The following is a 25,232-nucleotide window of genomic DNA, read 5'->3' on the forward strand; positions in this document are numbered from 1 at the left end:
CCCAGCTGGGAGGCTGTGGAGGCTGTGCTCACTTGGTACCTCTTGGAGCACCAGAGGGCCCAAGGGGGAGGAGGAGGAAGAGGAGGCACATGGGGCTCCCCAGAGCTGATTATGGCAGTGGGAAGCAGTGTTTGTATCCTCTTTCAGGGGACGATGGCAAGGTACATTGTGGTGGAAAGCGTGATGGAGAAGCCCTGATAAATCCCCGGGTGTCTATCAGCATGAGTGGACAAAGACCAACCTCTACCTAAGCAAGGCCAGTGGTTGCCACTCCATTTCCCTCTCCTCTCTTCCTGTACTCTCTGTGCAATTAACTCTACCTGAGACAGGCTTGTTCCGGGGGATTTCAGGGGTAAAAGGAGAGGATTTTATCACCCCAGGGCTATCTGACAGCATTGTGGCTGTGGGCTGGTCTCTGGCTTGCCTCTCTGCCAGGCTGGCCAGCCCAGCTGGCTGTGCTGCAGCTGATGCCTCTGAAGGGCTGCTGTGGCAGAAGGAGAGGGAGGTGTGGTCCTTTGAGGGGTGAGTGGTATTGAGGGATATCTCTGGTGCTGGGCAAGGCTTTGTCTTCTGGGTCAAGTTGACTTCAGGCATTAGAAGCACCTGGGTGATGCTGGCCCAGTGACTCCTGTCCCAAGGGAGGTGGCTCACAGCCATCTTCTTCCTTGGTCTCCTGTCTGCCTGCTTCTGGGGCCAGCCCTGCCTGCTCCAGTGTGGTTCTGCATCTGCTTGGCTGGGCAGAGTTAAGGTGATGCTGGAGGAGGGATCTGGCTGCTGCTGTCTGGAGCCATGGCAGTTGCTGTGGCTGTGGCTACCTGGGAGCCGAGTGCTGCTGATCCCCTTCCAGCAGTGAGCAGTGGGGAACTGCACAAAACATGACAGCTGGGCAGCCCCAGCAGGGAGACAGCTGGGGAAGATGTGAAGCCCCTCTGCCAATGTTGTGGCCTTGTTAATTCAGTTGGCAGCTTCTATTCAATGCAGTTCTCCAACACCACCCAGTTTTTGCAACACCTGGCTGCCTGCAGACCCTACAGCTAGAAGGAGAAGGAGAAAGCCTAAACCTGCTTTTCCTCTGGTTTAATTCTCTTCAGCTGCTGATGCTGCAGGCTTCTGCACCTAATTCAGCTCTGGGTGAACTAATAATGGAAGCTAGGCCTTGGAGGCTGTAGTGAGCTGCCTGAAATACTCCCCCATGTTTTGTAGGGCCACTGCGCATGGTGAAGGTGTGCTTTGGGAGTGAGGGGGTTTGGAGTGTATTTCTTGCATATTTTACTGGTTCACCTGGTGACCATCCTTTGCATGAGGCCAGGTGGGCTCCAGTACCTCTGACCTCTGTGAGAGCTGGTGAATGTATAAATCATGAGCAGCAACACCCTGCTGCAGCCTCCCAGGTGTTACACACTTGACTCAGTCCCCAAACCTGATCATCATAGACCAAGCTGGGAATTGTGCACGAGAGCTGCAAGTTAAGACACTCTCCAGACCCTTCTCGTATGGAAAAGAGGAGGAGGAGGAACACCATGGGGTGGCATCATCCAGGACGGAATGATTTCCGTCCCAGCTGCTCCTGCACCTCTGAGCAGAGCAAATCGGGTGGGCGGTCTGAGTCTGTAAGCAAAGTGCCCTGCACAGGGACACAGTTTTTAGCAGTACTAGTGGATGGTATTCCCACCCCATGGGGCTGCCACGCCCTGGCTGTGTAAGGAAAATCTTCCTTGCCCAGCTCTGTGAGTGGGATGGACAGGGTGGGGAAGCTGGGCTGGTTTGCACAGGCAGGAGGAACGGCATGCAGTGCTTGGAGCCCCTGGTCATGCTGCAGTCCTTGCTGAGCTGGTGTCTTGGCAAGGTGGCTCCAGTAGTTCTGGCTGCTCAGACACTTGGCTGGAGCTGCTCAGAGACCTTCAGGAGAGCCAAAGACAAAGGTGTCAGAGCCCAGTGCTTCCCTGCTGCAGCGCAGCCATCCTGGATGTGAGCGGTCAGAGCTGTTTCACACTGAGCCTTGTGATGGTACCAAGGCGTTCATGCCCGAGCTCCTGGTGTAGTTATACTGGGATACAATAGGGCGGTCGCAGGACCGTGTTTCCTTCTCCCATGGGATTTTGGCAGGGCGGTGAGCTGCCTCTGCTAACCTGTGGCCTCTCTCCTTCCTACGAATTCCCAGATGACACGACCTCGGTCCCTGCATCACCCACGTTATCTAGGTGTGGGGAGCACTTTGTGACGAGGATGCCCCACAGAGAGGCTGGGAGCGCATCTGTCCCTGGTGCCAAGGTCAGCGGTGAACACTGGAGGTGAGGCCCCTAAAAGCCTCCCATCCTCCACGATCCCATAGCGGGTCCCTCACAGCTCTGCGGCCGTTTCCCTGCTCGCCGGCCGGAGACGGGGGACCCAGCCCTCCCTCGTGCCGGGGAAGCCGCAGCCCCCTGTCCAGGCTGCTCCGGCAGCGGCAGGTACGCGGCCCAGCCCCGCTGCGGTACACGCCGACCTGCGGGGCCGTGAAACTCCCCGAAAAACAGCGAAACCCCCAAGCAGGAAGGAAGGGAGAGCGCCGGGGCTGCGGGAAGGCTGCAAGTTTCATCTTCCCCGGCCGGGCGGGATCGTTCCTCCGCTGCTTTCCCCTCCCCGAAACCGATGCGGTTTGGCGGAGCCGGAGCTCCGCTTCCCCGGGGTCGCCTCCCCCTGCGGCCCCGCGGAACCGGCACCCGGAGCGGACCGAGCCCCGCTCGGCGCCACGGATCACTGGCGACGAGCCCTCCGCGGCAGCTCCCCGGCTTTGGTTTTGGGATTTTTTTGTTGTTGTTATTTCTTTTTTGTTTTCCTCCTCCCAGCACTCATTTTCTTTAAACACTCCGGAGCAGCGGGAGCGAGGCGACCGGGGCAATGCGCAGCGCGGGGGAGCGCATCCCCTCCGGGGCCCGCCCTGGGCAGGGGACCGGCTTTCCCCAGAACCTCCCGGCCTGGGCTTCTCCTGGAAGGGGGACTTGATTTCCAGCCAGTTTCATTACTGGGAGAGACGCTGTGGTGGGGCACCACCCTCTACCTTTTTGTTGTTGTTGTTTTCCCTTTTCTTTTCTTTTCTTCTTTTTGGCTTTCTAAGAAAAGAAGGAAAAAAAGCCAGGGAGCGTAGCAGAGCCGGGGCGGCCGGGCCGGGCCGTGCACCCCGGAGCCGGGAAGGGCCGCCGGCCCCTCGAGGCGTGGCGGGGCCGGTGCCTGCAGCCAGGCAGGAGAGCGGGGAGGAAACTTATTTCGAGTGGGGTGGAGAGGGAGGGCAGGGGGTGGGGGTCGGGCAGGGAGGTATCAGCTCCAGGAAATGTTCCTTGGCAGCAGTTGGACGGGCGCTTCCCCGCAGGTTGGTGCGCTCCTCTCCGGAGCCGTCCAGGGCGCCGCGGCTCGCTCCGCACCCCGGGCAGCGCCGGAGGTGGGGAGGCGGTGGGGGACGGGACAGCTGGGGAGGCAGGAGCCGCCGCAAGACCCCCTAGGAGCAGTGGGTGCGGACGCCTCTCCCGCCGGCTCCTCGCAGGAAGGCACCGCCCGGGCCGCCCCAGGTAAGCGGCTGAGCCCCGCCGACGGCAGCCCCGCATCCTCCCGTCCCGCATCCTCCCGTCCGCGGCTGCGGGGGCCCCGGGTTCCGTCGCCTCCCCACGTCGGGGCCGGGGGCTGTTGCGAGCCCGGCCGGGGCAGCGGCTGCGCAGCCGGAACGGGGGGCCCGAGGGGTTCTCCCGTTGGAGGAGGAGGAGCGCGGCGCCGGGGAGCGGGCGGGCGGGGCGGGGAAGCCCCGGCCGGGGGTGGCGGGGCCGGCGGCGGCGGGGCCGGCGGCCGGGCTGAGCGCGGTGTGTCCGGGCTGTGTTGGCAGGCGGGCGGCGCGGCCCCTCGCCCAGCCCGGCTCCCCACCATGCTGGACGGGCTGAAGATGGAGGAGAGTTTGCAGAGCGCCCTGGACCCCGCGACCCCCTTCTCCTCCTTGCTGGGTAAGTCGGGGCAACCCCGCTTGCCCTCCTGGGGACCCCGTAGGGCGGGGCACGGCCGGGCGGGGCCCGAGCGATGGGGCACGGGGGTTCGGGAGGCCCTGGGGCAGCTTTCCCAAATCGTTCCTGCTCGCAGCCCTGCCCGGCGCCGCGCCGCTGCCTTCGCCCGGGGTGTGCCCCCGGCGCCCGCCTTCCCTGCTCCCGGTTCGTTCCGCAACTGCATTAAATTGCGTGTCCCCTTAACCCCCTTGTAATGAAGAGCTTTCCTTCGTATCGAACAATAAATAATTAACTTTTTCGTTTTATCTTCGTTTTAATATCGGTTTCAAACAGTCGCCCTCTCTCTGAGCTGCGGCTCCGCTGCCGCCTTTCCAAGAGGAACGAAACTGGGGGAGATGTGCCCCCCCCGGAGCTGCCCTAAGGCACAGGTCCCTCCCGGATTCCGGAGCAGCTCCCCGCACACCCCCGTCCCCCCGCGAACCACGAGCCTGTGCGGGGGAAGCGAGAACCGCGGGACCCTCCGTCCGTCCCTCGCCTGGCCCGTCTCCCCGGCTGTCTTTCCCTCCGCCCACCCCAGCCCCCGGCTCCTTCCCCGCAGGCAGAGCCGCGACCCCCAAGTCGGTGTGCGAAGGGTGTCAGCGAGTGATTTTGGACCGGTTTTTGCTGCGCCTGAACGACAGCCTGTGGCATGAGCAGTGCGTCCAGTGTGCGTCCTGCAAGGAGCCCCTGCAGACCACCTGCTTCTACCGCGACAAGAAGCTCTACTGCAAGCTGGACTACGAGAAGTAAGTGTGGCTTCGCCCCTCGGGGAGCCCCCCTCGCTCTGTTCTCACTGCCCATAAAGCCCCAGTGCCGTGCAAAAGCTTGTGGGGACCGATGTCATGCTGCTGCTCCCCACTTCCCCTGCCATGTATGTCCCAAGAGGTGTCAGCCCTTACTGTGCTGCATGGCGAGTTACGCTTCTCCCCTGCAGTCTCGTTGCACCCTAGTTCTCCCCTTTTTAGAGGTATTTCGTTGTGCTCAGGTTGGGCCTTGGGAATTGGGGATGTTTTGTTGGGAGCCTGGGAGACCCACGGTAACCCCAGGTCTGTGCCGGGACAGGGCCAAGTATTTTCCCATCTGCTCTGGCTTTATTTTCCTACGGAGCATCTGCAGGAGGAAAGTCATATCCTCTGTGACCTGGTCCTGGACAAGGCTGTTTTCCTGATATCCTCACAGGCAGGGAAATGCTATTGCTCTCCCCCCTGGTTGGTGGGGAAACTGAGGCACTCAGCAGGAAGCAGGGAAGGCCCTGCTGAATTCATAGTGTTGACTGTCACAGAGAGGCTTTGCCTGCATCTAGGTCTGTGATGGTGAGGAAATTTGTATGTAGGTGTTTAAAGCTCCCTGATGCTTTCCCTTTGGCAAGTGTGGAGTTGGGGGGAAAGACAATGGGAAAATTATTTTTCTCTTTTAAAAGAAAAACCATTCCAGTGGGAATGGGGAGAAGGCTGCTGAGTCTTTCCTCTCCTGCAGCTGCTTTCGTTTTTTCCTGCTCATCCCGCTCTCGCTGTCTTTTCTGGATCCCACTGCCTGGCTGAGTTTTGGAGCCATTAAATTTTTGTTGCTTCTGGGCTGGTTGTTTCTTGAGGATGGTGTAGGTGGGGGGCCAGATCCCTCACTATGGCGATAGCACGGCTGTTGGAGCCCTGCAGTTTAATTCCGCTGCCGCTATTATAGGAGAAAACAGTGATCATGATGCTTTCGTCCCTGGCCTTCGGCAAGCTGGCAAGCGTGCCGGGGGCTAGCCCAGCTCCAGGCCTTTTTAAAGTTGGGGTTTTGGGATTTTTTGGTTTTTTGGGTTTTTTTTTCCTCCGTTAAATCCTGTATTGTGGGTCTGAGTTTAATCGCTATGGATACAAGGCAAATTGAAAGCAGAATTTGTGCGCGTGACCTTGTTTTCAAATGTTTACGAAAGAGCGGAAGAATTAGCTGCTGTGAGAGTGGAAAGGAGAGAGCTGTAGGCAAAAATTTGTCGAGACTGGGTGCGCTGCTTGTTTGTCTGTAGAAATTTGGCTACTGGTTCCCATACATTTCCAAAACAATTTAATTCTCATTTTTGGCTTTATTGGTATTTTTGTTTGGACCATCAAGGGGAAATTGGGGTGAATATTACCCAGAAATGCCTTTCCAGCTTGCGGCACATGTGGATTTTGCTCTTGAGTGCAGCTTGCAAGCTCTTGAAGTGGCTCCAACCTGAAACCCTCCTCTGATGTCTGTTGGCTGTGAAAGAAATCGCTGCCGCAGTTGGCTTCTTGCTGTGCCCATCTATCTTACTGTTGGGATGGACAAGGATGATTGTGGGAAAAAAATGTCACAAATTTTTCCTAGGGTCCAGTGATAGCACCATTTATCCTGGTTATATTGTGGTTGTGTGTGGGTTGGTGACTTTTGCCTGAGCTGGGAAGCAGGCTCTGCGATGGGCGGTTTCCCTGAGGTGTGATGGTTTTAGCCCTGAGTCGCTGCTGGCCTCTTCCCCTCCTGCATCCGCCTGCCTCTTGCCATCATGTTATTGTCTCCTTGCATTTAATATTAATTATTTTAGCACAGGGCTGCAGGTGTGTGTCTCTTCTCCTTTCATCCCCCTGGCAGGAATCTCTGCTGTGCTGGTGGTGTGACTCCTTACTTGGTGATGGCAAGGATGCAGCGCAGAGTCCCAAAGAACTGTTCCCTTTGGGCTCTGCCAAGCTTTATGTTATACTCTTTATTTAACAAAAATCCTTCTTTCTTTTCCCAAATACCAAATGTCTTTGGACTGAGCATTTTCCTGGGTGCAGGAGCACTGTGTCTGCCTTGGCCGCCATGCCGATAGTAGGGATTTGAGAGTGAAATAAGTGGAGGAAGAGCTGCTGCTGCTTTCAGACTGAGCTCATTATCTTGAGCTGGTTAATTATCACAAGTGACTGACACTCCTTGCGGTGGGAAGCAGCCGATCCTCCTGGTGGCAGCGGCGTAGCCGGGCTCTGGAGGCCTCTCTGTCGGCAGTGCGGAGCTCGCCGGGTGGGACGGCTGGGGTGTCTGCATGTGGAATGCTGGGGGTGTCAGAGAAGTGGTGGATCCAACCTGCCGCTGTCATAGCATTGGTGTTCTAGGGTTGTTTTTGGTTTTGTTTTTTTTTTTTTTTTAATTCAAAGAAGGGATTTTTCTTCCAGATGGTGAGTGTTGGGGTGTTTTCCCAGGGATGAGTAGGTGCAGAATTTTCCGACATGTCTCTGTGCTCTCTGTTTGAGCTCTGTTTGTAACAAGGCCGCAGAGGGTTAATGATAGAGCGTGAGATGGCAGTTATGCCTTCAGTTGTAAATACACCCATGGAAAGTGTTACGGACAGATTTAAGCGAGCATCTGACTCGCTGGACTCTAGAAATCGAGGAATAATTTGTTAAAACACATGTTTTACATTTCTTTGTCTTTCATAAAGAGGAAGAACTTGGGAGAGGACTTGGAAAGGGATGGATTAAAGACCGAGGATGCCAGGTCAGGTCTCAGCATCTCTTTGGGGTGCTGCAGCTCAGGGCCCATGGGTGGTTTGGATAGTGATGCTGTCTGGGAACTCGAGGAGCTGGGGGTCGTTCTTGGAGCAGTTTCTCCAGCACTGATGGGGAGGACTTCTGGAGAGGGACGGCTCAAGCCCGTGCCCCTGGGACGGCGTCTATTTGGAGCAGAGGACGTTCATTACAGAACACCCCGAATCCCGTGGCAGCCCCCGGCTCTTGTCCAAACCTGATAAGTCTCAACTATGACAAGGTTCAGTCTTTGCCCTGGCCAGCTCCCTGACTGCAAAATGGCCCTGGGGACATGGCCCAGCTGTGGAGCCCCTGTGGTGGTGGTCAGGGGGATGGGTTTTTGTGGTCGCACATTGCGGGGGGGGGGGGATCACCAAATCTGGTGATAAATGGGGAGGAGTGCTGGAAGCAATGGGAAGAGTAGGGCTACTCTGGAGGCTTAAAATTTGCATGAGGACGGGAATTGTTGAGCCCTCTTTTGCCTAGCAGTGTTTCACAGTAGGTTTGTATGGGCCAAGCAGAGTCAAGCCACAGGGAGGACCTGGAGGCACGGGAAGCTCCCCACTGCAGGTTCTGGGGGCCAGGAGCACTAACAGCGGTGTGGTCATGACGGGGGGCGCAGCTGGGGAGCGTGGCAACGGCGGGACAGCTTGGCACGTCCCCAGCCACGGCGCAGAGCCCCGGCCCCAGCCCCGGCTGGCAGGAGCAGATGGCCAGCACATCTTGGAGCAGCCTGGCATGTGGGCGCTGGCAGTGGAGGGGCGGCTGCAGCCCCCAAGCCGCCACTGTTGTGCCGGGCTCCCTGGCCGAGGCAGGCAGTTTTGTGGTGCTCGCCCTGTCTTCGCACGGCTCGATGGCTTCTGTGCTGTTGCCAGCTTCCGTGCCGTCATTGCAGAGCTCTCCTTGCCTGCCTCCGAAATCCCGTGCTCCCAGAGTCAGGGGCTTGTGTGGGTGCTTCCACCTCCTCCTTTGTGAGTCCAAATGTGAAGTTGCATCTGGTTGCAAAGGAAAAAAAATAAAAATCCTTCCACCCTCCCAGTGTGCACACAAAAGAACACACATGCAAAGGAACTCATCGGTGTTGGGTTTTAAAATCACACCCAGCATCTTCGCATGGGGGGTGAGCCTGTATTCCTGGCAATGTGGTCCTGCCAGGCCACGGATGGATCTGCAGGCCTGGGGCAGCGCAGCCTCCTCTTGCCTGCTGGAGGCTCCTCTGGCAGCTGCTGCTGTAGGGAAGAGAGGGGGAAGAGGTTCGGGGCATGGTGGCTGTTTATCTTGCTTAACGTGGGTAATGAATGTGATAGCGCTGTGAGCCCTGGCGCTGCTTCCCCAGCCTGGAAGAGCTGTGACAGGAATAATCCCAAATGGATCAAATGAAGGTGATGCTGGACGCTTCAGCACAGCCTTGTCCCACCAGCTGGAGAGTTCCTGTGGTCTGGTGGGTTTGTCCTGGTGATTTGCAGTCCTTTGCCTTCTCTTGCTTGGAGAAGTAGGACTTTTTTGTGCTTTTTGTGGCTGGTGGGAGAGAACTGTCCCTCCAGAGAGCCATGCGTCAGCCCAGCTGCAGTTCAACAGGTCCTCTGGAGGCCTGTTTCCCTTCTTGTAGGGCATCCTGAGGAGAGGACAATGCTAACTTGGGTTTCTCTGGCTGGCCAGGCACTGGAGCAGTCAGGCTGGCCTGGATGGGGTAGCAGAGCATACACCAGCTCTGTGGCACAATGTCCCTCTGGTGGTCTCTCTTTTCCCATCCCTCAGTCTTTCCCTCTAGTACTTCCCAGGCTTCTTGCCTGCTCTCCATCCCTACCTAGCACCTCATCTCCTGTACAAAGCACCTCGCTGTCCTCACCCACAGCTCCTGGAGGAGTAGTGCTGACTCCTTGTAGGCTGGGATGAGTGGGGCTGTGGGGCAGCTGAATCTGGCCTCATCCCCACCAGGGATGCCATGGTTGGTACCACTGGCCTGGGACCAGGCACTGCTCCTTTGTTTTTTGTTATTAAGTCAATTTTTGTGCCAGCAGGGGTGGGAAGGCAGGGAAGCAGTGGGGTGCAGCGAGAGGGGCGTTACAGAGGCCACTGTGGGATCCATGCCGGAAATGCCAGGCAAGCAAAATCGGCCTTGCCTCCATCTCCACCAAGCCCTGTCCTCTCACTTACGGGGCTCCCCCTTTCCGAAGGAATGAAGGAGAGATTTGGCATCTTGCCCCTTCTCTCTGCCTTTAATTAGATTTGTCTTACAATTAATGTTTTGTAGAAAGGCCTGGAAGTGAGTGACGTGTAGCAGATTGGGACTGAGGCAGTCAAAGAAACTTGTCATCTCTCCCTTCATGGTGGGGACAGGGGTGGCTTTGGGATCACCCTTTCTCCTCCCTGTTGGCAGTGGGATCCTGGAGACTGCAGGTCAGTGCCATCAGAGCCATAACTTGAGCATCCTTGGAACTCTTATGGTTTCTGCCATCCTTTTTTGGACATACTGTGATTTTTTTTTTCTTCTTTTCCCCACCCTACGAGCTGGTGCTCCCTGATCAGCCCCTGATGGGGCTCTTAAAGCTGTGGGAATTGCTTCAGATTTTTGCAGTCCTGATGAAGGCACCAAAAAGAAACTGACTGGGGAAGAAAGAGGGGTTTGTTTCGTTTTGATGAGAATTTTGTCTCCACCAGCTGGAGAGACAGCTGGGGTCCTCTCCTGCCCCGGCTCGCCAGCCCTCGCCTCGCCAGTTCTTCACCTGCTCACAGTTGCCAGGCACAGGGAGGGATTTGCCGAGCTGGGGATTTCAGAGAGCCCACAGTTTGGTTTCTTGCTCGATGCTTCCTCGGGGAGCCTTCCAGCAGGGTCTGAACCTGATGGTGTGGCCACCCGCAGCTGATTTCAGAGCGGATGGTGGTCCTGGGTGTGAGCTCTGCTGACGGCTACCCAGCATGCAGGCAGGATTTGCCGGTGGCTGCATGTGCTCCGGGAAAACTGATCTCTGCTGTCTGCCCCCATTCCCACTGGCAGCAGTGGGGTGGCCTCAGTGTACCCAAACCCGCAGCAGTTTCTGATTCTGATACTGCATGCTCACCCCAGGATGGGGCAGGGGGGACCCCAAAGCCCCCTCTGCCTTGGAGCAGGAGAAAGGGGACTTTGGGGGTCTAGGGCTGGTCTCCTGCTCACAAGGGTGCAGGTTCTCCTTCTGGCTCAGAGGTTTGAGTCTGGATTCACAGTTCCCTACTTCTGGCGAGCCCCGTGGTGTGCAGCCAGGGGGCTACTCAGCACTCAGTGCTGGAGCATCTCTGAGGAAGAGGAGGCTGCAGCCAAGGTGGAGGGAGGTGGGAATGAGAATTTCCCTGGGTATTTTTTTTCTCAGAATGTTCTTTGTCTCTTTGTGCTCTCTTGTCTCTGGCTTGTGCCCTCTGCAGATGCAAACATGAAGCAGGCATGGGGCTTGGGCTGGAGGAGTGTGCCTTCACCTGCAATTCAATCAAGCACCTCAGGAGTGAGGGAAATATTTAGAGCAGGGAGAAAATATTTGGATTTTACTAGGGGAAAATACTGGGGTCAACCCAGCTTAATTTTTTTTTTTTTGTGTAAATGTATTTTCATGAGAAATTCGAATTTCTGTGTATTGGTTTGAGACTTCAGAAGGGGAAAGGTGAGGGAAACTAGCAGTTCTCTCTGTCACGGCAAACCCTATGACAACTCATAGTTTTGTTCCTCAATACTTTTATCCTGGATGGAATCCTGCCTCCTGGCAGAAAGAATCCAGCTGGTCCCCGGTTTTTTTCTCCTGGGGTTGTTGGCCCTCAGAGGGAGAGGATGCACCCGGGTTGTCTTGCGTGTCTCTGTGAAACCGGCAGGCATCTCGTTGCTGCTCTGTTTGAGGTTTGGTGTTTGTTTTTGTAGGGGTTTTTTTTAAGATGGTCAAACCTTGGTTGCCCAGGAGAGAGGTTCTGTAATTCCTGGCTTCCCACCTCAAATATTTACGGACAGCCAGATGCCAAAGCTTTTGCAAAAGGCGCGGGGCAGGCTAAGCAGTGCTGGGGCTGTGTGGGCAGCAGGGGCACAGCGTTGGGCTGATGGCACCCAGTTCCATTTATCTGGGGGGTTTTCTGTCTGGTGGCTCTGTCTTCTTGCTTATCTGTTTTTCTGGGGTCTTACTAACAAAATACCACTTTTTTCAGCTTGTCCTTCAGGTGTCCCACATTTTGTAGGCTGGCTATCTGAAAATGGGAGTTTCTCCCACAAAAGCTGGAGCTTTCAGGAGGGTGATGTGTGAGTTTCTGAGTACAGGGGTGAAATCATGTCATGTTCAAATAATTTATTTTCTCCTGTTGCATGGTACTTGCATGCACCTACCTGTTTTCATTAGAGTGTTTCATGTGCCCATTAATATGATCCTGGTTTTTTTGGGTCAGGTCTTCTGTGCTAGTGCGTGGTCTGGGTATGATGGACCATGGTTGCACGCAAGAGGAGGAACTGAGACTTGGCTCTGTCACCCATGATATGGAGCTGGAAATACGAATCTAGCTGAAAAATGCTTCTTTAATCATCATAAGTGCTTAGAGCATCTTGCTGGGTGAGATCAAATGCTGGATATGAGTTCTCTGTGTCTCTCCAGATCTGCCTAATTTTTGTGTCACACTCGCCTTTATGTTTTCCACCTTGGGCTACCTTTGACCAAAGGTGAGCCAGAGTTTGTGTTGCAGGGATACCAGCTCCTCCCAGGCACAAATTGGTATGATTAAGGTACAGATTGATAGGAGAAGGCACAAATCAGTAGGAGAACCTCTCTCCTCTGTATCACAGCGCATGCCAGCAGGCAGCAATGCTCATCCTTGTCAGAGGATCCCTGTGGCTCGGTGGCTGCAGATGAGTGGTTGTCCCTGCATGGAGATATCCTGCTCTTCCTCAGGGCAAATGCCTGGAAGGGCAGAGGATGCTGAAGGATGCTCCCTCGGCCAGCTCTTGTGCTTTGCAAGCCCATCAGGGCTCAGCACTGATCCTTCCCAGCTGTGTCCCTGTCACCACTGTCCATACATTGTCTCTCGCCACTCCCTACCCCTCTTCTTCCCTCGTGGGCTTCATTTCCTAATGCTGTCCTTGACAGCGGAACAAATCCCTTTTCACGGGACCATCGCTCCTTGGCCCATTGTCCTCCGCCCCCGCCGCCACCGTGCAAAATCCCCCTCCCCGGTACGTCTGTTCCTCTGGAATGACAACCACCATCCCAGTGGGGTGGAGAGCCCCTGAAATCCCTCTGGGCAAGGTTCCCTGCCCTGTAAGGGAGCAAAGCGGGGTCTTAAAAGCATAAGAGGCAAGGACGATTCCTGGAGAATCCATTGTTTGGATGCAATTGATCTCTTTGGGAGGTGCATCCTCTCCTCTGATGTTGTGCTTCAGAGCTCCTTGGATGAACCTGGAGCCTGTGTATCCAAGGACTGCTTCCTTCCTGCCTGGGGCCAGTGGGGCCATGCTGTAAGTTGATTTTTCACTGCATAGCGTCACCCAAGGTGGCTAAGCAGGAAGAGTAAGGTGGGAATTTTCTCTTTGCTGTCGAAAGCTCAGGGAGGCTTTTGCTGGAAAAATTTGGAAAGGAGCGAGAAACAGGTTAAGTTTTGAAGGCAGTTTTCAGCTGCAGCACCTTTTTTTGTTTGACAGAGTCAGTGTTGTCATTTCTTACCTCCAACGCCTGCCATCGTAAAATCATAGGGATGCTTTTGTTGGCAAAATTTCTGCTTGGAATTCGCTGGCTCTGCTGAGTCTTTAATTCTGGAAAACTGCATCTTAGCTATGAAAAGGGTTATTAACCCCTGCAGTGATTTATCTAAATGGGAGGAGGGAAATGTCACATGTTTGCAGAGGCCTCCATGGGGGTGATTTAGATGAATAAATTCATGGGTGCTGCTAGTGGAAGTGAGTATTGGTTGAAGAACAACCCCAGAACTCCTGCCTGATGATTTCTTTGTTGAGCCTGGATTAGAACTGCCCTACAACATGCTTCTGGGCATTTTTCTGGGCATCTTTTCCATTTCTGGTCTTGGAGAGTCATCAGGAGAGAAGGGAATGTTAGCTGTGCACTGTGTATCAGGTGTGCAGGACCCCAGCCCTGTGCTGTGTGATGGCAAGGGGGATGACAATCTCCTTTCCCTTTACAGACCACTTTCTGTAGGCTCCTGCAAGGGCTGAAGGGGAGGAAGAGGCTCACATGGGATTCAGCCAAGCCAAGGCCTGAATTGCCCCGTGGAGATGCTGAACTCCAGGTCTTGGCTGCAGGGAGAGCAAGGCATTGCTCGCCTGAATGGTGTCCTTGAACCCAGCCATCCTCTTGGCTTGGGTGCTTGTGGACTCTGGAGTGGTGGGATGGCTCAGGCTCTCGTTTCTGGAGGCTCACCTGTGCCAAAGGGGTGACCAGCTGGGTTGGTGATGGGGAACTGAAATCCTGAGTTATTTCTGTCTTGGCATCTCCGCTGCCTGGCAACTCACAGGAGTGGTATTGAGCAGATCCTTTTAAAGAGCGCTGTGGATGTGGCAGTTTGGTTAGGGAGTCATTAGGTGTTTGAATCTTCTTAATGCCTGCTCAGGTGGATGCTGCTCCTTCCCTCTGCACCCGTCATTATGAGAGGCTGAGAGAGCAACCTCAATGGACTGGCATAAAAGTTTAATGAAGCTTAAAGTCTTGTAGGTTGGGCTCTTGAGTCTGAGCTTTTTTCATCTCTGGATCTAGGAAGGAGGGTTAACCAGAAGGGAGGAGAGGCTTCTTGCATGCATTACCTCAAGGACATTAAAGCCCATGTTGATGGGAGGAGCTGTTGTGGATGTGGATTAGGAGAAAGTAATGAAATAAGGCATCAGAGATGGGTGAAGATGGGTGAAGGGCCCTGCGTGGTGAATGTAGTTCCAGGTGAGATGTGTATCCTTGGCAGTGGGACAGCTGCCCATGACAGGGACAAAGTGTTCGGGCCCCTGCTGTGCCAGATGCCCTGTGCAGCCCCAAACCCAGGCAGTGAAGGTGGGTGGGTACTGGGATGCAGCAGGACCTGGGTGGCTCACCTGCTCTGTCTGGTGTCACTCCCTTCTCGCAGCTCCTGTGGGAGATGCTCCAGGCTGGGGATGTTGTTGGGATGCTGGTGTGTGGCACACAACAAGTTCCATGGCATTCTTTTGTTTCTCCATGGCCAACCAGGTTCAGAGGCACTGATGCCACCTGTCCTTATCCTGGCAGGAGGACATGAAGTGATGAATCTGGTTGCTAAACCAGAGGCCCAAATCTACTCCCAAATCCCAGCTCTGCTGGGATGGCCCATCCCCATTCTCCAGAGGAAGTGAGTTTCCCTGCCAATAATGTCTTTATGCTATTTCCAACCACATAACAAAACATCCCAGGAACTCCCTGAATCCTTGGCTTTTAAAGTAAGCATACCCCCACCTTGAACTGATTTATTTTTGCCTGTTTTGGCACTTCTGTCTCCAAGCATCAGCCGTGATCCTTCCCTCCCCGGCCCGATGCCTGCAGAGCACCGTTCTCAGGCAGAGCAGCCTCATCTTGGGGTGATGCTTTGCAGGTCTCCTTCGTCAGCCAAGGATATGTATCAGGCATATTGTGGGTGAAAGGTGCTGATGAAATGACACCCAAATCTATGCATTTCCCTTTAGCTCCCTTGTGCTGGAAGAGTGCAGCAAAAGTCAACCAACTTTGCCGAAGCTGCATTTCTTTTCCATGAGGATTAGTGGATCAAGAACGGGGATTTTCAAACTGACAAGCCCTTGGCAGAGAAATAATTACAGGCTTTTTTATCCTTTGTATTTCCTAAGTAGTTCTAAATAACTTCTTCCCTTGGGGCATTTTTTAAGTCTAAAATATGGGGGAAAGAAATGTGAATTTCCTTAGTGTCCTTGAAAATATGCGAGATGTTTGTGGAGACCATTTAAGTTTCAGCTATAAGGTTTTCTGTGTGCGTTTTTCGCTTTAACCATGTCCAATCAACTGAAGTTTCTTGGCTGGTGATGCTTCAGAAATGGATCTTAGGAATGGGAGATGGAGGGAGATAGATGTGATCACTTCTTGGCCATCTCAGGAATGCGAGCTTTGCCTCTCCAGTATATTCCCCAGGGTTTTTACCCCACTCCTTGCTGTAAGAGAAGATTTCTGGGGCTAGTGGAGCTGTTTTTCCTTGTCAGTGTCTATTATTTGATTCCTCCAAGTTTTTCTATGTCCTTCAGGGAACCAATGGCCACCCCCCTTTCCTCAGCATCCTGCAGCATTTCCAGGGGCTGCAGAGCCCAGCAGAGCTCACCCAGCCCTATCCTCTGCTGGGTCCTCTCCTTGCCTGTGCCTCCATCGTGAATGCTTTGTCCAGTCTTTTTAATTTTAAAAACGGACAGTGTGATGTGAAAAAAACCTCCTGGGGGCAGCTGAGGGCAGCTCCAAGACACACATGAGCTTGTACCTTTTATCCCTGGAAAAATTCACCTTCTGTAAGTTTCCATGGAAGCCCTTAGCATGGTACCCTAATTTTCTGAGCACCTCTGTGCTCTACCATGTTTTATAATGCCTCTATCCCAACCCAGAGTTCTTTTTACCCCTGCTCTTTTGCCCCCCTGGGAAGAGCCCTCTGGAGCATGCTGTCCCAAATCTCAGCTATTCCGTGCCTGACCAGGGAGGGAGGTATCAATTCATCCCTAATACTAAGCACTGCTTGTGATGTATGGTGGGACCTGGGAGGACCCAGTGGTGTTTGCACTCACTGCAGTATCACAGGGCAGTGCTGGGGCTGCATTATTGCATCTGCTGTCAGGGCAGTGCCAGAGTGCTCCCCTGGGATTGCCGGTGCAATATTCCTGCCATGGGCAGGGATCGGGGCCAGGCTGCTGTTAATAACAGCATTGCTCTGCCTTGGCTTTATTAAGTGAGGGAAGCCTCCTTTCCTTACACCCCAGGCATGTCTGGGTCTGGGGAGGGAAGGAGGTGGGAGCAGAGAGGGGGAAGTGTTTGAAGTCATTAGAGATGCTTGGTGGAGAGGGGGGAATTGCCAAGATGGGTCAAATTGCCAAGATGGTATCTTGATGAGGATCCTCTGCAAAACCCCCCTGTGGGCTCTGCCCGACCCACCCCACTCCTCCCAGCCCTTCATCTCCTTTGGGGCTCTGGCATTTAGTGAGTGGGGTGGTGAATGCCTTGCTTTTCCCATTTTCCCCTCTGCTGAAGACCCTTTTAGGGTACTTAAATTCTGGCTGAGCTTGTGAGGAGGCCACAAGGTAGCTCCAGCGCTCACAAAGTCCCCCGTGCCCTGCAGATGTGGTGGGTGACTCTGCAGGGGAATATATGGTGCCAGAAGTGGGGACCTGCCTGTCCTCTCTCTGCTGCTTCAGCCATCATTTCTCAGGAGGAGGGGTTTTTTTTCTCAGCTTCCCCTGTCCAGACACTGCGAATCCCACTAAAACTTTTGACTGGAGCAGGGATTACGTGCTCGGGTTTCAGCCCTCGTCTGCAAGTGGTGTAAACTTTCTGCCGGAGCTCAAGTGACATTTTGTGGGAGATAGGAGAGTATTAAGTGTTGGTCCTTGCAGATAAAAATAGCCGCTGGCCCGACGACATTTTCTGTTGTCTTGTCCGTGCTCTATCGCCTCCACACTGGTGCTCCCAACCTGGGCTTTTCTCATTATCAGGTGCTGGGAGGACCCAAAGCCCCACCCAACCTGCTCCTGCTCTGAGCATCCTCGCCTGCCTCACCAGCAACACTCCCTGCGGCCAGGACGGAGGTGGACACTGGGTGAGGCCAAACTTGGATAGGAGCAGCAGGTCCTGGGTTTGTGTTCCCAGGGGCTGGAAGGAAACACCAAACCCAGGATTCCTCTGGCCCTGAAATCAAGAGTCCAGATTGCTCATTATTGCAAACCTCACTGCTAAGAGTAGGAGCTCTCCTGGTTAAGGAGTCCTCATGTGTGCACACGTGGCCGCCTGTCTGTTTTTCCCGTTGCTGTGTTTCCGAGCTCATGTTTTTATCCTGAGGTTATAGCCGGAGTTGGCTCAGGGCCCTTCAGCAGCATCGGCAGAGCTGACTCTTGCTGCTCCAGAAATGTGGGGCTGGGGCCGGGCGAAAGGAAAGGGAAGGAGAGGAGGAGAAGGAGGGAGCAGCAGGGTCTGGCTTGCTGCTTTGCTGTGACCAGATCTGCTGCTGGGAGAGGCTCTCCTGCCCTGCCTGCCCTGCACCGTTCCCCAGCTCTGCTTTGGAGCAGCATCCACCCACTCCATCTCTGAAAACAGCCCGTGTGACTCTGGAAGAGCTCGTGTATGGCTGGTAGGATGGCAGCAGGGACAATTTCTCCTCCTGTTGAACCTCTGTTCCTCGTGGCTGGGCCAGGAAGTCCCCTGATATTGGACTCTGTGGACTGGTCATCCTTTGAGGGTGCCTTCATTCCATCTGCTTGTTCTTCTGAGTGATGATGCTCTCATCATTCACCCCAAGGATCTCTTCATGGGGAGAGCTGCATAGTCAGGCTGGTTTCGATGCAAATTTTTAATTGCAGCCCTTAAATACCTTTCTCAAACAAGCGAAAGCATTTGGGAGCAGTATCTTTTCCACATTCCCTTTGCTCTCTGGCTCAAGGCCCACCTGCTCCTGGGGGATTCATCATCTTGCCTCGTGTCATCCATCAGCTGAAGCGTCTCTCCCACCAGAAGTAAGGAGCAAGGTCTTCCTTGTGTGTCTGGATCCAAACCAATGCGGTGGCACTTGGCCACTTACAGTAGTGGGCGATTACTGAGCCCCTGCCAGGAATTCTTGCAGTGGGATCGGGAACGCTCTCGGGTGTTAAATTTGTCCTCCAGTGTGTAACCTCTAAGCAGAGCCCGCCGTGTTTTGTAACAGGTCATATGATGCCGGAGATGGCAGCCGCCTGCCCTGCACTTCAAGGTCAGTGCTGAGCTTGGGGCCACAGGGGCAGCTCCTGACTGCAGCTCTTCCTGGCTTCTGTGCATCTCATGGGCTCTGCTCCCTCCTGGGACAAAGCCTCTGTCACCTCAGGAACTCAGGCTTGGAGCTGGAGGCTGTTTTCTCCCATTTGGAGAGGCTGCAGTCCGCATCTCAGGATGTCTCCTTGCAGGGTGTGCTCCTGGGATGCAAACCGTGCCCGTGTCTCATGTGCCCCCAACACGCTGTCTCCACATCTGCAAACCACTGCCTTTAGCCAGAACCTGGGCAGGTGCAGCTCATCCCCTGAGAGTTTTGCAGCATCATGCCAAAGACAGGACCTGCCAGTATACATACAGTCAATATTCCCTTGCTCTCCCTGCCTCAAAACATGTCCCAGTAAGGAATTTATCTTGTATCCCTGAAGCTGAGGGAACTCCTGAGTAGAGGAGGGTCTGGCACAGGTGAAGAGTACAGGGTCTGTGTCATGATGGATAACCAATGATGCTGCTGCCTGCTCTGCCCCTTGGCTTTCAGCCCCCTCAGGAAAGCACATCCATCCCTATGGGAAGAGTGTCCCATGGTCTTTATCAATAAACAAATGTTTTACGCTCATCACTCTACCAAGGAATTAGAAGGGACTGTTACGACAGGCTGTTAAGTAAAAATTAAAGGTTTAAAATATTAATGGGCAATTGGCCCTCACCAGTTCTCTTGTTACATGAACATTTCATTTATAATTTGGACCCAAGCTGGGATGTGCTGAGAGATGCTCAGGCTGCAGCCTGCACACCGGGGTTAACATGGTGCTCTCTCCTGCCAGAAAATAATAAAAGCCAGGGACTGTCTGGGGATTGTGCATGAAGGATTAGGAAGAGGATATGCACAGGCCTGTCTGCAGCTGGTTGAAGTCTAGTGCAGAGGGGTGAGCCTGGAAATCATTGCTTTCTGATGGCTGTGAGGGGGCCAGCATGGAAAGGGACGTCTCCTAAAACCTGGGGAGCTCCACAGCCGGCTGGTGCTTCTAGTGGGAGGCAGTGAGTGGATCCTCGCTCCCTGAAAGACATCTGTGCTAGTCTGGAAGGAGGAAGCACTGTGGGGTGGATGCTTCTGCCTCTGCTTTCCAGGTGTTGCAGTTGTTCAGCATGAGTGGAGGATGCTGAGCTCAAGGGATTGTTTTTCTGGTGTGAGTGGAACATGCTGGACTCTGGGGAGCAGAGTTTGGGGGTTTTTTGTGTGTGAGTGGAGCTTGCTGGGATCCGGGAAGCAGGGTTTTTGGTGTAAATGGAAGATGCTGGGCTCCAGGGACTGGGTTTTCAGTGTGATCAGAGAATGTTGGGCTCTCGGAAGCAGGTTTTTTTGGTGTGAAAAGACTTTGTTAGACTCCAGGGACTGGGTTTTTGGTGTGAGCAGAGGATGCTGAGCTCCAGGGACCAAGGTTTTCCACCTTTCTATCAGATCCACGGATTCTGCTGGGATCCTGGCTTCATCTACAACATTATCTGTGGCTTTTTGGCTTTTGAAGCTGCAAGTCCCAAAGTCAGGGAATTCAATGAAGTCCTTGCCTACCTTCACTGACAGAGAGGAAAAAGCTGGAAGATGCTCAGGTCTTGTGTTTGTTTGACTTTGATGCTGGCAGAGCTGTTCCCTGATATCGTCACCTCAAGCTGGCTCAGAAGCTGGAGTCACAGCTCTTCAGGTTAGAGGGAGCATGATGATTTCCCAGCATCAGGTATCCACCATTAAGGATTTACCTTTGCAACCACCATGCTCATGGAAGGGGCCTGCTAAGATGGAGGCATCAGAATTCCCCAGGGCAAGTCAGGGCTTTATGGCCCTCGCTCAAGACAAGCACTGGTTGCTTTTGTGGCAACTGTTAATTGCTTCCTGAATTTAAAAAGCATAAGCAAACTCTCTTGCTGGGGAACAAGTTATCTGGCATGTAAATGCTTTGCCATTAATGCCTAGCTGACCCTGACGATGATGTGAGGACCAGAAGAGCTTTCAAAGAATTTACCAGAAACCATTTCAGGGGAGGTTGTGTGTTGTAAATCCTGAAGTAACGGGATGGAGGGAATTAGGTTAGATCATAGTTTGCAGAAACCGGGCACAATTCTGCATCAAGGGCCTTGAGATCATCAGAGCAGTGTGGTGAGGGGAGGCCCCTACGTGTCCTTATCCCAGCGACCGATGAGTGAGTTTACAGCCTGGAAAATGAGATTATCGGAGGGTTTGTTTCACATGTGACACTGGGGAGAAAAGTGGGGTCCTGTTATGTTCAAAGGTGCATTCTAAAGCTGCAGGGGTTCCTGGAGGAGCAGCCCAGGATGGGGCTGTTCATGCTGGGTCGAGGATGCCTATTGCAGCAGCACTGGGGTGCCTTGCAGCATTTTGTGGGGGTGTCTTGGGTGGTCCTGTGCCTCTGCTGAGCTCAGCCCAGCTCAGGGAGATGCTTCACAAAGGTATTTACCTGTTAGAGCAAGAGAGGCAGTGTCTATCTTGCTTTCACAGTATGCTCTGGTGTATAATCCATCTCTCTGCTCCTGCCATGAAGCTGTTTGCAGGTTTCTGGGGGGCCCCAGCCCCTCCTTGCCAACTCCCCAGCTTGAAATATTGAGTTATTTCACAGGGAGATGCTGGCACGTGGGGCTGTTTGGTGCCTCCCCCCTCCAGCTACACCTTTCATTTGCTTGCTACCTCCACTGCTTCGCTCTTCCTCAGCTCCCCCCGCACCGGAGGGACGGGGCTGGGCGAGCTTTAGGGATGCCGATGGCTTTTTTTTAATTCTGCAAACAGTGTTAAACTGCTCTCATTTGAAAGGGCAGGTGTGGGAAAGGAGCTGTTTCGCCTGCAGCAAAAAAGTATTTCCCAAATCCAATATCTATGCAATGAGGGTACCGTGGTGGGAATTGCACATCCTTCCATGGGGCAGTGCTTGCAGGGAAAGCAGTCAGAGGCCAGGCTGCCTTGAGTCCTAATAATAGTCTTGCTGGCTGCCTGGGGCAAGGCACTGGGGCTTGAAAGATCAAATCTAGAGGCTGATATTTGTCTGCCTGTTAATGTTGCTATAGCAGATCCCATCCCAATTGTCTGTCTGTTGTGGAATTGCCTGGCACATGCACGGGTCGGTGATGTTTTCAGGATGCCAGTGCTTGACACTGGGGAAGGTGTAAGTCTAAATTAGCATTGGGGTGTGTGTTTTTGCATTTCACTCTCTCCAGCAGAAGGACAGAGTTCAAAGGGGTTCTGGCCTTCCTGGAATAGGAAAAGGCAGGATCCACCCTGAAGCCTTTTTTCCTCTTACCCAGAAGGGTCCCACCCCAGCCGGGAAGCCATGTGTCCAGCTGGGTGTGGAAATGAGGATGGAAAAGTATATGTGAGGGCCATGCTCCACTTCTACTGCTGGTCTTTCCTCTTGAGCACATGTGAGGTTGTGTTTGATCTGGGTCTGAGCTTGGGGTTTGTCTTTATTCTCCATTTAAAAGGAGGAAAAGAAATTCAAGAGGCCCCAGAAAGATGGGCTTGGAGCAGGGTGGCTCTCCCTCCACTGAGCAGGCGTTGGCATCCAATTTTCTGTCTCACTTTGTTAAATGGACCTGTGAACCCGTTGCAAAGCCAAGATTGCAGAGGCAAACGCCCCGTGGCCAGATTGCAGGGTCTTGCTTAACCCAGTGCTGCTGGGCTTCTCCCCACAGTTTTCCTGTGAGGTCCCAGCTTCACCTTTTCACCAGTGAGAAACTCCGTAGGGCAGCACGACTGGCCCTGGGGGACTGGGTTTTCTTTTGGAGGCAGGTTTAATCAGCCTTATAGATTCTTTCTGTGATACGAAGTTAGAGGTGGGAATTACCTTGTGATGGTCACAAGCCTGTTTTGAAAGCAGTCCCTTCCTTTCTCCCTCTCAGGAGGTGATTTGGAGGGGCTTTTCCATGCTGGCAACACACAGGTCACTCTTGACATTCACTACCCTGGGAGACATCAGCTCACAAGGTGTTCAACAGGTGACATCATCAGGCTTCAGCGGTAACACTGTGGAAATAAGCAGGGAGAATCTGTCAGCAGTTGGTTCCCTACCAGAGGGCTCTGTGTTACTTTGATTTGGACTCTGTGCTCAGATGGTTTTCCTCCTGGTACATTCCTTCCCCACAGGCTTTCACAGGGACTGAGTCTGGCTTTGGCTTTCTGCCTGCACATACACAGCCTTGTGGCCTGAGGTGGTGATGTCACTGCTGTGTTTCAGCTTTGTGCGAATCCTTTCCCACCTCTGCATCCCACAGAGGACTTACAGGCATAGAGGAGTCACCTGAGGAGGGGAGATGCTGTAGAAATCAAGGCATGGTTGCCTGGTGTGCCGTATCCATCACTGTGTCCCAACACCCAGTGAGTCACATCTTTGCTTGGTTGTAGAGGCAGAGAGTGCCAGGTGTGGATTGTTTTCTGGGAATAGGCACAGAGAAATACAACATCCATGTTTGCAAGGCAGTGGAGACATCTCTGGCGGAGGAAGTGTGGAGGTGCTTGGCATGCAGCTTGTAGAGGGGCTGGGGTGAGTTTTAGGGGCTTGGGGTCCCCTTTGCAGGAATGCTGCTGGGAGAGGCTGTTTTTATCTGGTGTTTTCCATTCCTTGACTCAGCAGTGGAAGGTGAAGGGTTCCCCTGCCTGCCGTGGCAGTCAGCAGGGCTGTGCAGGCAGGACATGGGAAGGGAAGGAGAAGAGGATAACGCCCCAGCCGCAGGCCCTGGCCATTTCTGGATGAGTAGGTCATCTGGGTGTGGGAGGGGAGCTGGTGTCCAAGCCAGCCCAGAGAGGCTGGGATTGGGTGTATGTGTGATTTGGGGGAAAGTGAGAAGGGATTTCTTAGGCGAGAGGAATGCAAGTTTCCTCCTTCACATATGTCTCCTGTTCTTCCAGTTTGCAACAAAAGTCATCAAATTGCCCAAGACCTGGCAGCAAAGGACAGCCCGAGAACAGCCCACAAATCACGGGAAAGCTTCTCCCCTCCTCCCTGCCTGCCTCCAAATACTCAAGTATCAGGAACCACTTCAGTTCCCCTTTGGGCAATAAAACTCTTGCCCCTTCCCGGTGCAGGGCAGCTGCACATCCCAGAGCTCCTGTATGCTGGAGCACTGGTCCTGGTGGGTTACAATTTGGGGTTTGCTTTGAAACTTTTAAACAAAAAGCGCTCCAGGGAAAGGCTGGAGTGCTCAGACATCTGGGGTGACCACAGCTGTTTGGAGGAGACACTGTGACGTGGCTGGTGTGACTTTCATTGTCCCAGGTGGTGGAGACAAGTGACAGTGACTCAGGTCTTGCTTGGTCTGTCTGGCTTATCAGGCACTGGGAGAGGAGACAGGGAGTCCCAAGGATGCCCCTCTGGGGAGCACCAGGGTTTGGGGGTGTAGGGTCCAGCTGAGAGGCGAAGGAGCAGATGTCTCAGGATGAAGGGTGCCCAGCCCTTTCCTGCAATCCTGCTGGCTGCTGGTTTTTGTTTGGGAGAAGAAGCTGTTGGTGCGGCAGAGCTGCAAAGATCGGGCAAGCTTGTCTGAGCCCTCCTCTTCACCCTCTGCATCTTGGGGATGGGCAAAGTCCCTCCTGCAATGGGAATGGAGAGATAAGGATTGCTGCTGGAGGGGTGGTTTTTCTCTGTCACTCCTGGGGCTCCCGGAGCAGTGTGAGAGAGGCTGCCACTCCACCATCCTTCCCAATATGAGTGCTTGCATCCTGCCTGGTTTTGCATGCACATGGTTTGTGCCAGGAGGTGCAGGTCCATGAGGATCACTGTAAGAAAGGCACTCTGGTTACCTCATTTTGGTTGTTTGAGTAATTATAGGATTTTCTTACAAGAAAACAGTTCTATCCATTTTACTATGCAGTGTAGACTGGCAGTGATACCAGGACTGGAATCACCAAGGTGCCCCACCCTCATATCCCATAGGACAGTCAGGGGGCAGTTTTCACCAGGTGGTCTGGGGGCTTGTGTGATGGAGGAGACAAGGGAGGCTTCAGCATGACGGAGGACAGAGGCATCTGGCACATCATGCTGGTCGAGTCAGGGTGTGCAGTGAGCGCTGGTGGCGCAGTGAGGCTCTGCAGAGGAGGAGGGGAATTGCTTCTACGTAATTCCTTCTAAGCTGGAGTGTGGGGGTCTCCTTTAGTAGCATGAACACAGCCATTAGCTCTGCACACCAACTTCTGTCCCCCTGCCTTGCACACCCGGGGAGAAGGTGATGGCTCTGCCACCTCTCACCTTCCCATGTGTGGCCAATCCACCTGGGAGCCAGGTTGGAGCTGCAGCTCGGAGAGGAGGTGTTTGTGCAATGGGGCTTCCTGAGCCTAGGTGAGGGGAAACAGCTCCAGGTGAAGTCAAGTTTCATTTAGTGGTTCTGCTTGGGATATTATTTTTTCCTACAAGAAAAGTCCACCCCACTAGGATGCCCTGCCAGCATGAGGTGCTGGTCCTTCTCCCACTGGCTGGTGAAGCCATGCAGGCTGCCCTGCTCCAGCCCCAGGACCTGGCTCGCAGGGAAGCCAGGGCCTGCCTTCCCTCCTGGGCCCGACATGCTGCTCCCACACTGAGCCTCTTTCTGCTTGCCTGCTCCCGCCTTCCTCCTCCTCCCTCAGCATCTGCTCCGGATGTTTTTTCCCTGAACTGCAGAAGCTGCATTTTTCCAAGCTGAATTTCCTTTGTTTTTTTTTTTTATCTCTCCAGGGTCCCCTTCAGATTGCTTTGCTCCCTTCCATCCTCTCCAGTTTATTATCTTCTATGAATGTTATTAACATGCTAATTAGTCCCTAATTGCAATTGCTAATGAAGATGTCAGATAGGGCTGATGCTAAC

At 53.8% G+C, this 25,232-nt stretch overlaps 1 protein-coding gene across 1 annotated transcript in view; it reads left to right on the forward strand.

The window, feature by feature from the left end:
* The first annotated feature begins 3,335 nt into the window (after nucleotides 1–3,335).
* Nucleotides 3,336–25,232, forward strand: part of LMX1A (LIM homeobox transcription factor 1 alpha) — a 43,435-nt gene continuing 21,538 nt past the window's right edge. Inside the window, exons 1-3 of the mRNA XM_039556520.1 lie at nucleotides 3,336–3,545; nucleotides 3,854–3,968; nucleotides 4,564–4,750. Coding sequence (XP_039412454.1) covers nucleotides 3,893–3,968; nucleotides 4,564–4,750 — 263 coding nt within the window. The 5' untranslated portion in view covers nucleotides 3,336–3,545; nucleotides 3,854–3,892. The remainder of the gene's footprint in view (nucleotides 3,546–3,853; nucleotides 3,969–4,563; nucleotides 4,751–25,232) is intronic.

The sequence above is a fragment of the Corvus cornix genome, chromosome 8 (assembly GCF_000738735.6).
Source record: "Corvus cornix cornix isolate S_Up_H32 chromosome 8, ASM73873v5, whole genome shotgun sequence".
NCBI classification, from domain to species: Eukaryota; Metazoa; Chordata; class Aves; order Passeriformes; family Corvidae; genus Corvus; species Corvus cornix.